The 13,526-nt window shown below is 42.9% G+C and overlaps 1 protein-coding gene across 6 annotated transcripts in view; it reads left to right on the forward strand.

The window, feature by feature from the left end:
- LOC135577131 (spindlin-Z-like) overlaps positions 1-13,526 on the forward strand; it is a 97,599-nt gene that overhangs the window by 32,976 nt on the left and 51,097 nt on the right. For 4 of the 6 annotated variants that reach the window (XM_065044883.1, XM_065044884.1, XM_065044885.1 and 1 more), the window contains one exon: positions 1,960-2,191. The exons of 1 other annotated variant lie outside the window; for it this stretch is intronic. In XM_065044883.1, the coding sequence (XP_064900955.1) occupies positions 2,134-2,191 (58 nt within the window). In that variant the 5' untranslated portion in view covers positions 1,960-2,133. Of the gene's footprint in view, positions 1-1,484; positions 1,642-1,959; positions 2,192-13,526 lie in introns of those variants that run through there. One more of the 6 variants, XM_065044887.1, reaches the window with a different exon arrangement.

Raw genomic sequence — 13,526 nt, forward strand, 5'->3', positions numbered from 1 at the left:
ATTCTGTAATCATATTTCTTAGGGAAACCAGGCTAAAAGGATGAGCTGACCTAACCTGTTGTTTTAGCCATGTGCAGCATTGAAATGAATGGAATAATTAGGAGAAATGCTTGCTGTCCGAAACGTTAGTCTGAAACAGTTGATCTGTAATTCTTCAAAATTTTAGGTGATAACAAGTGTCTGTAATTTAAATATTGGTAAATACTTTAAAGAATTGTTCTCCCAATCTCCCTTATCTAGAGAAATGTTGTTGGGGAATGGCTACGGGAAAAGGGGCATGGTTCCAGTGATCCTCTGTATCAGGAAAGTTTGTTCTAGTTAGCATGAGTAGGCCCCAGTAGGCCTCAGTGAGCAAGAGTCAGAGGCGGCTGGTGACCGGAGGAAACCTCGGTCACTTACGGGCAAGGATGAGTTTCAGTAAACAACTTTCAGGAACCAGCTCCGGGAAAAGAAGGAACTTGCATACCAGAGAAACCGCAAGGAGGGTTGGGCTAATTATGTATTCTCTCCAATCATTGAATGACTAGTAGGCATAATTATCTAAAGGGCTATATGAGTGTGTGCAACTTATCAATAAATCGAAGTATGCTTTATCACTCATATTGAGTCGGCTGCATTTCTTCCTCCGCCTTCTCAGGTCAAGACTTATGGTGGGGTTTCTCCCCGCAAAATGTGATTACTAAATGTTTCAGGAATCTGAATTTAGGTGTAGCGAATCACCAATGACTTTTGCAGATCTTCTATAAACTAATGACTTAACAAATTGTTAGTTTGAGCATTTGTCAAGGTTTGATTGCAGGGCAAAATTAAACCATGGCAGATGCTTTGTTAACCCCCTCTTCCCCCCAGTCCTCCTTAGCCCCCACCCCCCCCCACCCCACTAAGTACAGGTGATAGGAAGGCAAAGGAGGACAAAAAGAGAGAGAGAGTTGGAAAATATTAAAATGCTACTAATACAATAGAGAAAATAATACAAAATATACAAAACCAATCTTGAAAGTCCCAGCAAATCAATGCTGGCTGCTCTGATAGCTGTAGAGCAGTCACCCGGAAGTCCTGGGCTGGACTCTGCAGCAAACCGGAACTGGATTCAGTCTGTCACTAGGCCTCAGATTTGCAGGGATGACTTGCAAAGTTCTCCCCAGATGCCGGCCATAGTTGAAGAGGGAAAAAGGGATGAGGCCCTTGTGATCTCCCACTTTTATATGGTGTTATGACGTGGATGGGATGGAATACTTAGTTGGTCAGCTTTAGTCACCTGTTCAGTTCGCTCCTCCTTGCCCCTCTCACTTACGGGACGTGCATCCTTATCAGCGACCTTGCATTCCATTGCTATGTCTACCAAAACATGTATCCTACTTTAGAGAAGTGCAGTTACTAAGAAGACTTTAGCTGAAAGGAAAATTCACTACAAGAGAAACCAGTCTTGTTTTTAACAAAACCACGACAGTGTTGCAATGGAATATTTGGGGTTTTTGTCTTTTAAGTGTTAAGATTCTTTCTACCATTTTTTGAACATATCTGTAGAGAAGGAATTCTGATATGTGGGTGTGAAGCATTTTAGTTTATTTTCTAACAAATGGAAGTAGTGGGTTTGTGCTTTTCCTATGGTGAAGATAGTGCAGTTTCTTCTGCTTTCAGGTAGGGTTTTTAAAGTAGTAGTCATTTTTCCCTATACTAAGAAAAGTTGGGTTTTTTTAATGAGGTTTTTCTATGTGTATCTGTCTGTGGATGACTTTGATTTGATACAGAATTTGCATTCAGAATATGAGGAAAAGTACAAGCCTTAATATTTGGCTGTCTTCTTGCCTACCTGCCCTCTGTTTACTGAATGCATCCAGAATAACAGAATATGAAGAGACTTCTCATTGAGCATGAAAGAAAAAATATTTTGTTTCACTTCAATGTTTATTTTAACCAGGTCTCAAATCAGACTATACTTTTTGGTTTGTTTTTCAGAGTGATATAATTGAAAGTGCTTCTCCTATATTTGAGGAATAACAAATTGGTGATTGGATGGTGGATTAATAAGTAGCTGTTGTATTACGAGAGTAAGAAGATATTTTGGGAGTTGGGAAGAACCGGATTTTCACCCTAGTCTAGCAGCTTCGCTGCTCACTTAAACACAGATGAATGAAGACCCCATTTGGAAAATCGACAGGTCAGCGATCCAGAGCTGATGCAAATGCAGGTGAGGTGTTACTTAATTTGGGGGTTTTGTTTGTTGTTTTTTAGTGGGTAAAAAAGTGTCACAATCCCAGCCTGGTTGGGGTTGGAAGGGACCTCTGGAGATCATCCAGTCCAACCCACCTGCTAAAGCAGGGTCACCAGAGCAGGTTGCACAGGAATGTGTCCAGGCGGGTTTGAATGTCCGCAGAGGAGACTCCACAACCTCTTGAGGCAGCTTTATGAAGCTCTTACTGTTTGTTTGTGCTTGTGGGGTTTTTTTTGTGTGTTTTGGTTTTTTATTTTGATATAACAATTATTTCTTTCATTATAGAAACTGTGGAATTGAAAATATATGCATAAATTTAATTAAGCTATACAGGCTTGCATATAAGAAGTTGTACTGGTTTTGGCTGGCATAGAGTTAAATTTATTCATAGTAGTTTCATGGTGCTATGTTTTGGATGTGTGCTGAAAACAGTGTTGATAACACACTGACATTTTATGTACTGCTGAGCAGTGCTTACACAGAGACAAGGATTTCTCTCTCATGCTGCTCCCCCTGCAGCAAGTAGGCTGGGGGTATACAAGAAGTTGAGAGGGGACACAGCTGGGACACCTTACCCCAACTGACCAAAGGGATATTCCATACCATAGACTAACACTTTAAGGGAAAAAATGTCTCTTTTGCTCATATCAGAAGTGCTGGAAAATTAACAATAATGTATTCACCATATATTTATAACATGCTGTAAAATTTTTAATTAAAGAAATTGATTGGATAGCAATTATGAAAGAGCATCTCTCAAAAACACTTCAGAAAGGTTTTTCTAAATGTACACAGAGATTATTGCTACATTGTGTTTTGTAAATTGAAATAATTAGTCAAAGTATTTTAAAGAATTCTTTATTTCAAGAAACAAAATATGAGTAATCACTTAGCTTTTTATGACTGGTTAGGCTAATTCAGTTTTGTAGCTCAATGGACTAATGAATCTCAGTAAATCTTGTGGACGCATATGGTAAGGATTATTTGCAATGACACAACAAAAAAATCAAGTTATCTGTCAAGAATTGTTCTGTGTGCTGGTATTTGGTCTTGTATAAAATAAACCAGACTGTTTTAGCTGTGCATTCTGTTTGGACTAGTGTGCAGGTGTATGGGAATATATCAGAAGATTGGCGAGGAGATTAGTTAAATGTAAATACGCTCAAGTGACTTGCACCTGTCTGTAGAAAAAGCACATACATCACACTAATTGCTTTACTGACCTTGTGTGCTTGATGAGTAGGACCTCTGTGTTAGGTAACACCAGGATCTACCAGCAGGGCTGAACTGACCAGCGCCTGCATCCCCGCCTGTGTCACCTCTGCCTGGGAGCTCAGGTGCGACTTCGGAGATCCCCCAGGAGAGAGGGAACTAAAATAAAACTTGCTCTTTGCAATGCATTCCTGGCCTCTGGCTCTTCTTGCGACCTCCTGCGTATGTGTACACAGCAGGACAAGGACTAGAAATTATCAGTTGCAAATTAAGAATTCCACAGTCCACACAGTGTGAACTTTATGTAGAGGGTGATTTTTGTTAATTAAAATAGGTAATTTTACTTTACATGTTAAGTAGAAAATTTCACTATTTGTCCTCAATTAAAAAAAAAACCCAACAACTTATTTTAGATGGTCACGCTTTCCATTGTTATTTTATTATATTTTATACTATAACTGACATCTTCATTTTGCACCATGTAAAATCATTATAATTGATACTCAGATTTCTTTAGATACCATTTTTGCTTTTTAATATCCCTACACAACATGGGCTGTGGGTAGTTGGCCTTTATTGCTTTTTGAAAAAAAACAAAAAACTTATGTGGTGATGGAATTATAGATGTATATTAGGAAAAAGTGTACCAGGTAGCCATTATTAGGAGACTGCGTAACCAATTATTTAATGTTTTTTTTGTGTGGTTTTTTTTTTTGTTTGTTTTGGGTTTTTTTTTTGTTTTTTTGTTTTTGTGTTTTTTTTTTTTTTTTTTAAAAACATACAACTACTGAGCAGAAAAGATGGAACATTTGTTTATCATTGTAGTTTCACAGATAGTCAAATTATTTGGAAAGAACGGCAAAAGCAGTAATTGATTTCATGAGAGTTTATCAAATCAAGATTTTGAAGGCTGAAGACAAGGAATTAGAAATCCAAATCAGTAGTAAAGACTTAGATATGGTGGCTTCTTTGAAAAAGCTAGTTTTCCTCTGTCCTGTCTGCCTGCTTACAAAGGCTTTTATTTGCTGTAAAGTAGGTTTAAAAGAGGAGAAAAATCCATTTGACCAAAATATCCAGGTTTTTGAAGTCTATCTCTACTGGGAAACAGACTTAATAGTTCCATCTTGAGAAATAAAGGATAACACTGAAGACAGAGAAACAAAGGAAAGCCAAACCTGTTTCTTATTTTTTCACAACAGTAGAGTGTGCATCTGCAGCCTCAATGGTTTTGTTAAAATATAGAGCAGCTTTCCAGGATATAGTTTTAGTAGATCAGACAGTTGCTTTGTGCTTGACATTGTGCTTGTGATTCTAAGTAGTGCATGGTTCTCCCCAATACAGGCAAATCCTGATTTTTTTCATTAACATAATCTAATCTAATTGTCTGTAAGATAAGTTGTGTTTACCCTTGTGTTTACATTTATATTTTGTCTTTTTGAGTCTAGCAATCATTTGTTTTATGCTATAGAAGTGTACGACATGGTCATTTACATTCCTTCCTAGCTGTTACCAGTACTGTCCTTGTGAATTAAGAAGAGATCCAACTCCCAGATTTGACTTGCTTAAAAATGCAATGAAATCTTTTGGCAGAGTCGGGAATTCATTTTACCACTCTTCTCCTGGTCCAGTTCCCCAAACTCTTAAAGCTGACATTGGGCAATATTAGGTATGAATAAACATGGCTGTGGAATGTTTAGGTCCCTCAAAGTAATTCTGAAAGAGCCATCAGATCGAGAACAATTTTCATGTGATTATATGGTGTTTCCACAGAAGATTCTGAGATATAATTTTAAAATGTCCAGCTTTTGTTGCCTGTCATAAAGACTGGGGATATTCTGAGAAATGAGAAAAAGTGGAGTCCACACCCTCAAAGAATGTTTATTTTATTTCTGTGTTGTCTTACCCTTTTTCTTTCTCTGTGAGAGTAAGGCTTCTAGTTTTGCTATTGAATTTAACAATATTTTAAGAATATATTAGGCAGAATTAATTCAGGCTCAAAAAACAAAGGCCAACTGACAATTGAATGCTTAATTCTTTTGTTCTTGACTGGGAGTTGGGAGTTTGTGTTGACTTTTTGTTATGGAAAATATTTAATTTTGTAGTCATAAGAAATTGAGCCATAAATATTTTCTCCTCCCTCAGGTCTATCAAAGTTTGAATCATTGCTGCTTACTGTGAAGAAGCATAAAACAAATCAAATCACTTTGTGTGCTTGGGGTTTTTTGATACTGTTAATTATTAACTTCTGGTTTTATATTCATGGCAACTTCGTTGTACAGAGTTTATTTTGAATGATGTCTAAAACATGGAATTTTATGGAATGTGCTAGTTAGAACAGTAGCACTTACCATTCCGTAGTCAGAAGGAGGTAAAGGGTATGAACTTAAACCCATTCAATGACATTCATGCTATACAGAATCTGATAACTACATTATTGTTCTCTAATTACTGTTAACATCTTCAAAGTCATATTATTGCTTGAGACCAAACTATGCTTGACCCTAAAACACTTGATATACTAAATTTTCACTTGAAATATTTGTGTGAACATATTGCCCTTGGATAATTTCAGGATAATTTGTATAAGCAAAGTTGCTGCTTTGCTTGTTATGTTTGGCATTCTCTGCTAAAGGAGATGATCAGCAACATATATGTTAAAAATTAATATATTAAAATATTTTTATTTGCTCTCAAATGTCTTAAGTCATTAAGACATAGCAATACTTACAACATCATACATTTACAAATAAACATCTTTGTAAAGAACCTGTACAAGCTGTTTGGAATATTAAATTGAGAAAAGAAAGTCCTCTGTGTGGCTGATTTGTTGCCAAGGTGAGCAGCCCTGGTGCTGGCACAATCAGCAGCAGAGTGCTCTAGTGTGGTGCACTAGGGGGTTTCCCGATCTGGGGGAATCTTGGGGGGAGCCAGGAGAACCACCAGGAGCCTGACAGCAGCTGATGAGACCTGGGTGGGGCCAGGAGCAAAGGCAGCCAAGCTCCACCACATATAAAAGAAGCCCCTGGGGAGTTCCAGTGACCAGCAGAGCTGTGAACAGGGCAGGCAAACAGGGCATGGTGTGGCAGTTTGCACAGTAGGGCACACAGCTCTGCTAGCTCACTGGAGAGCAATGGTATCCACCCAGCAGAAAGCCATGGCCTCTGTAAGCTCGGCACTCACCACAAGTGATGCAGCTGCCCAGACCAAGATCTGGTGGGAAGATGCAGCCACCCAGATGTCAGGCTGCAGGGTGAGCCCTGCTCTTACACCAGTACTGGATGGCAGCAGTGAGCACAGCTGTGGGAGGTGTGCTCAAGTAGAGGAACTCTTCCACTTAAGTGACACAGCTCTGGAGGAGGTAAGTACGTTGAGGAGTATCAGGGAGTGTGAGAGGGAGATAGACCAGTGGAGTCGCACCCTACCTTCCCTGGGACAGACCCAGCAGGTAGACAGGGCACATGAGACAAAGGACTCCCCACCTTCTCTCTGCATGGCAGAATGTGGTGACTTAAGGGATAGGGGGTGATGGCAGCATGTTCCTGACCAGTGCACCAGGAATGTCTCTGCTGTGACTGCCCCACCTTCCCAGGTTCCTTTGCAAAACAGGTATGAGGCTCTGCAAGTGAAACCAAACAATACTGAAGATGACAATTCGACTAAGTTGGAGGCGCTGCAGAAATTGTCAGTCTACACCCTCTGTCAAAACTGCTTCTGTAAAGAAAAAAAGATGGGTCATTGTCATAGGAGACTCCCTTCTAAGGGGAACAGAAGGCCCACTTCTTAAGGAAGTCTGCTGCCTCCCTGGGGCTCAGGTTAAACATGTGAAGAGAAAACTTCCTGCCCTGCTATGGCCCTCAGATTATTATCCGTTATTGATTTTTAAGGTAGGCAGTGATGAGGTTGCAACAGGAAATCTGAGGGAAATCAAGAGGCACTTAAGGGCCTTGGGATGACTGGTTAAAGGATCAGAAGCACAAGTAGTGTTATCCTTGTGTTGTCCCAAAACAGGGTTCTTTACCCAGTGTGCATACAAAAGAACCAAATTTAGCACACAGAGATGTTTATTACAGAGTTGCACAAGATGCAAGGGTTGTTGATGTGTTTGAAAGCGTGGAAGCACCTGAGAATGGTCACATAGGAATTAGAGCTTCTCCTCCAAAAAAGGTGGCAGGATCAGTAGCCCTGCTGAAGTGCACCTATACCAATGCACGCGGCATGGGCAACAAACAGGAGGAGCTGGAAGCCATTGTGCAGCAGAAAAACTATGATATAGTTCATTTTTATGGCAGTTCTAGTCGAATGCCTTCTCAGGCATTGGAACAGGCTGCCCAGGGAAGTGGTTGAGTCACCATCCCTGGAGGTGTTTAAAAGACAGATGAGGTTCTTAGGGACATGGTTTAGAGGTGGACTTGATAGTGTTATATTAACAGGTTGACTCTATGATCTTAAAAGTCTTTTCCAACCAAAACAAATCTGCACTTGGGACAGAGTAACACTGGACACAAGTACAAACTGGGAGAGGAGTGGCTGGAGAGCAGCCCTGCAGAGAGGGATCTGAGGCTGCTGGTTGACAGCAGGGCCAATAGGAGGCAGCAGTGTGCCCTGGCACCTTAGGGCAAACCACATCCTGGGGTGCATTAAACACAGCGTAACCAGCTGGTCAAAAGAGGTGATTATCCCACTGCAGCCTCACCTTGAGTATTGTGTGCAGCTCTGGGCCCCACAATTTAAGAAGGATGTTAAGGTCCTTGAATGCGTCCAGAGGAGGGCAATGAAGCTGGTGAAAGGGCTGGAAGGCATGTCCTATGAGGAGCAGCTGAGGAGTCTGGGTTTGTCTGGTCTGGAGAAAAGGAAGCTGAGGAGCAAACTCATTGCTCATTGCTACAGCTTCCTGAGGAGGGGAAGTGGAGAGGGAGGGGCTGAGCTCTTCTCCCTGGCATCCAGTGACAGGACACATGGGAATTGTTCGAAGCTGCATCAGAGGAGGTTCAAACTGGACATTTACTGATTAGGTGGTCAAAGACTGGAACAGGCTTCCTAGAGAGGCGTGGTTGATGCTCCATACCTGTCAGTGTTTAAGAGGCTTTTAGACAATGCCCTTGATAACATGCTTTGTCAGTCCTGAAGTGGTTAGGCAACTGGACTTAGATGATTGTGTTAGGTCCCTTCCAACTACAAAAATACTCTGTTATATTCTATACCACCTTTTTGCGCTATATCTGGGCTTTAGTGTAAGCACTTAATAGGAAAATAGTCTTTCACATGCTTCAGTTACACAGATGGGAATATGTACAACTTACTGATGCAATTTTGTGGGTAAGAACACTGTTTATACTATAGTCTTCAAGTGTAAAACCAGTTTCCTGAGGTATAAAAACTGCATTTGTGTGATTTTTTTTTTTTTTTTTGTATCTGTAGTTATCTTGGCTAGTATTTAAAAGCATTACTTTAGGCAAACTGGACACCCACAAATCCATGGGCTCCAATGGGATCCACTCAAGAGCGCTGAGACAGATGGCAGATGTTATTGCAAAGCCACTCTCCATCATGTTTGAAAGGTCATGGAGAACAGGAGAGGTGCCTGAGGACTGGAGGAAAGACGTCACTCCAGTCTTTTAAAACGGCAAGAAGGATGACCCAGGAAACTACAGGCCAGTCAGCCTTACCTCCATCCCTGGAAAGGTGATGGGACAGCTCATTCTCGACATCATCTCTGAACATGTGGAGGAAAAGAAGGTTATCAAGAACAGTCAACATAAATTCACCAGCCTCACAGTCGTCTATGATGGCATGACTGGCTGGGTAGCCATCTGTCTACCATGACTTCAGCAAGGCTTTTGACACTGTCTCCCACTATCTCACAACATCCTCATAGGCAAGCTCAAGAAGTGTGGGTTGGATGAATGCACGGTGAGATGGATCATGAACTGGCTGGATGGCAGAGCTCAGAGGGTTGTGATCAACATTGCAGAGTCTGGTTGGAGGCCTGTAGTTACTGGGGTTCCCCAGGGGTCAGCAATGGGTCCAGTCCTGTTCAACCTCTTCATCATTGACCTGGATGAAGAGACTGAGTGCACCCTCAGCAAGTTTGCTGATGATACCAAACTGGGAGGAAGGGCTGACACACTAGAGGCTGTGCTGCCATCCAGCAAGACCTGGACAGGCTGGAGGACTGGGCAGAGAAAAACTTGATGAAGTGCAACAAGGGCAAGTGCAGGGTCCTGCACCTGGGGAGGAATAACCCTGTACACCAGTACAGGTTAGGGAGAGCAGCATTGCAGAGACAGACCTGGGAGTTCTGGCTGACAACAGGTTGACCATGAGCCAGCAATGTGCCCTTGTGGCCAAGAAGGCCAATGGTACCTGGGGTGCATTAGGAAGAGTGTGACCAGCAGGTCGAGGGAGGTGATCGTCCCCCTCTGCTCTGCCCTGGTGAGGCCACATCTGGAGTTCTGTGTCCAGTTCTGGGCTCCCCAATTTAAGCAGGACAAGGAATTACTGGAGGGAGTTCAGGGAAGAGCTATAAAGATTATGAAACGAAGAAATAAACTGATCAGCAGAGTCAATTATACTGTTAAGCAGGCATTTATTTTATCAGCACTGGGGAACACTGGGGATCATCCTCCATACGTGCTCTTATAAGTGCTCTCCATAAGTGCTTTATAGTCTGATGTCTCTCAGTCTTTCCCCCCCCACCCCGCTGGGGTCAGGTGCCAGGTCCCCAATTTTGTAAAAACAACATTCCCTTGTTAATGGTTCCTTACAGAGTTCTTGTGGCTTTTAGATTGGAAAAGCTATATTGCTGAGGTAATTTGCCTGAATAAAGATACGTTCAGGCAGGCAGATCCATTGAGTAATTGTGGATTTTGCTTTACTCTGTAAGGATAAAGCTTAATGATGTTAAAAATAAGGATTCCATGTTGTTCCATCTCCCTATTTATACCTGCTATAGGGGGGAGAGATATTCACTTTTCAGTGAACTCCTGTTACAATTTCAAAAGATGTGAAGTGCTACACAGTTTAAGCTGAGATGGTTTTAAAAGAGTTTTTATTTTCTTGAGACATTAATGTATTCACACAATACAAAGTACAAATGCATATTATGGCCAATAGGCTTGTAGTCAGTACTAGGATGATTTTGTCAAAATTATAGAATGGTAGGGGTTGGAAGGGACCTTTAAAGATCATCTAGTTCCAACCCCTCTGCCATGGGCAGGGACACCTTCCACTAGATCAGGTTGCTCAAATTTCTGTCCAGCTTGACCTTGAACATTTCTATTGATGGAACATGCACAACTTCTCTAGGCAACCTGTTCCAATGTGTTACCACCCTAATCATTAACAATTTCTTCCTTATATCCAATCTACATCTACCCTCTTTCAATTTAAAGCCATTATTCTTTGTCCTATCACTACAGGCCCTGGTAAAAAGTTCTCTCTCTGTCTTTCATATAAGCCCTTTTATATATTGAAAAGCCACATTAAGTTCTCCCCTGAGCTTTCTCTTCTCCAGGCTGAACAACCCCAACTCTGTCAGCCTGTCCTCATAGCAGAGCTGTTCCAGCCCTCTGACCATATTCGTGACCCTCCTCTGGACCCTCTCCAACAGGTCCATGTCTTTCCTGTACTGGGATCTTCATGTACCTTGTAATGATCTCTTCTTGTAAGTAGGCTGTATTCACATTATTAATCTAAATGCCATAACTTTGTATTAAACTGAGCACTACCTTAAGCTACTGAAACAAAGAAATACATTTAACGGCAGAGTCAATTATACTGTTAAGTGGCATTCTTTATTGACAGCACTGGGGATCATCCTCCATAAGTGCTCCACAGACTGGATGATCTTGCATTGCTTATATTCACATAATTATTACATATGCATTACAGGTTTTGAAAATTCTGACATACAATACATCTATACTAAGAAATAATTGATGATGTTAGTTATAATTGTTTGGTTTCTTACTTAGAATACATCTATTAATTATTAGTTAAATATAAACTAAGCAATCTTCTGTCTCCCTCTTGTCATGCAGAAGGATCTGGTGGCAATTACAGAGACATGGTGGGACAGCTCACATGACTGGAATGTGGCCATGGATGGCTGTGTCCTTGTCAGGAAAGACAGGCCATCCAGGCATGGTTGTGGAGTTGCTCTTTATGTGAGAGAGCAACTACAATGTATTGAGTACTGTCCAGGCCCAGATGAGGAGCGAGTTGACAGTCTATGGGTGAGAATGAAGGGGCAGGCTGGCAGGGGTGATACTGGTGTGGGTGTCTGTTACAGGCCACCAGATCAGGGTGAGGAAGTTGATGAGGCCTCTACAGGCAGCTGAGAGTGGCCTCACAGTCACAGGCCCTGGTTGTTGTGGGTGATTTTAACTTCCATGATATTTGCTGGAAGGACCATTCAGCCAGCCAGCCACAGTCCAGGAGGTTCCTCCAGTGCCTTGAGGAGAACTTTCTGATGCAAAGGGTGGAGGAGCTGACCAGGAGAGGTGCACTGCTGGACCTCATCCTCACTAACAAGGAGGGGCTGGTTGAAGCAGTAAAGGTTGAGGGCTGCCTTGGTTGCAGTGACCATGAGATGGTGGAGTTCAGGATCTCCTGTGGCAGGAGCAGAATAGCAAGCAGAATTGCAACCCTGGACTTCAGCAGGGCCAACTTTGGCCTTTTCAAGCAATTGCTGGGGGAAATCCCATGGGCAAGGCTGCTTGAAGGCAAACGGGCCCAAGAGAGTTGGTTAGTGTTCAGGGACTGCTTCTACCAGGCACAAGATCAAAGCATCCCAACACGTAGGAAGCCAAGGAAGGGAGCCAGGAGACCTGCGTGGTTAAACAGGGAACTGCTGGGTATGCTCAAGTGGAAGAGGAGAGTTTATAGATCATGGAAGGAGGGGCTGGCCACTTGGGGAACATATCAGGCTGTTGTCAGAGGGTGTAGGGAGGCAACTAGGAAAGCTAAGGCCTCCTTGGAATTAAACCTGGCGAGAGGGGTCAAGGACAACAGGAAGAGCTTTTTCCAATATATGGCAGATAAAACGAACACCAGAGGCAATGTAGGCCCACTGATGAACGAGGTGGGTGCCCTGGTGACAGAAGATACAGACAAGGCAGAGTTACTGAACGCCTTCTTTGTTTGTCTGCTCTGCCGGGGGCTGTCCTGAGGAGCCCTGTACTGCTGAGGCCCCAGAGGAAGGCAGGACAATGGAGGAGTTTGCATGGGTTGATGAGGACTGGGTTAGGGAGCAGTTAGGCAATCTGGACATCCATAAATCCATGGGGCCGGATGGGATGCACCTGCGGGTGCTGAGGGAGCTGGCTGAGGTCATTGCTGGACCGCTCTCCATCATCTTTGCCAAGTCTTGGGAAACGGGAGAGGTGCCTGAGGACTGGAGGAAAGCAAATGTCACTCCAGTCTTCAAAAAGGGCAAGAAGGAGGACCCGGGTAGCTCTAGACCGGTCAGCCTCACCTCCATCCCTGGGAAAGTGATGGAACAACTTCTCCTTGGTGCCATCTCAAGGCATATCAGGGATAAGAGGGTCATTAGGGGCAGTCAACATGGCTTCACCAAGGGGAAGTTGTGCTTGACCAACCTCATAGCCTTTTATGAGGACATAACAAGATGGATGGATGATGGCAGAGCGGTGGACGTGGTCTACCTTGACTTGAGTAAGGCATTTGACACAGTGTCCCACAGCATCCTCACAGCTGAACTGAGGGAGTGCGGTCTGGATGAGCGGGTAGTGAGGTGAACTGGGAACTGGCTGAAGGGAAGAAGCCAGAGAGTCGTGGTCAATGGGGCAGAGTCCAGTTGAGGCCTGTATCTAGTGCAGTGCCTCAGGGGGCAGTGCTGGGGCCGGTATTATTCAATATATTCATCAATGATTTGGACGAGGGAATAGAGTGACTGTCAGCAAGTTTGCTGATGACACCAAGCTGGGAGGAGTGGTGACACTGGAAGCTGTGCTGCCATCAGAGACCTGGACGGGCTGGAGAGCTGGGCGGGGAGAAATTTAATGAAATAGAACAAGGGCAAGTGTAGAGTCTTGAATCTGGGCAGGAACAACCCCAGGTTCCAGTGTAAGTTGGGGAA

This window comes from Columba livia, chromosome W (genome assembly GCF_036013475.1).
Source record: "Columba livia isolate bColLiv1 breed racing homer chromosome W, bColLiv1.pat.W.v2, whole genome shotgun sequence".
In the NCBI taxonomy this organism is placed as follows: Eukaryota; Metazoa; Chordata; class Aves; order Columbiformes; family Columbidae; genus Columba; species Columba livia.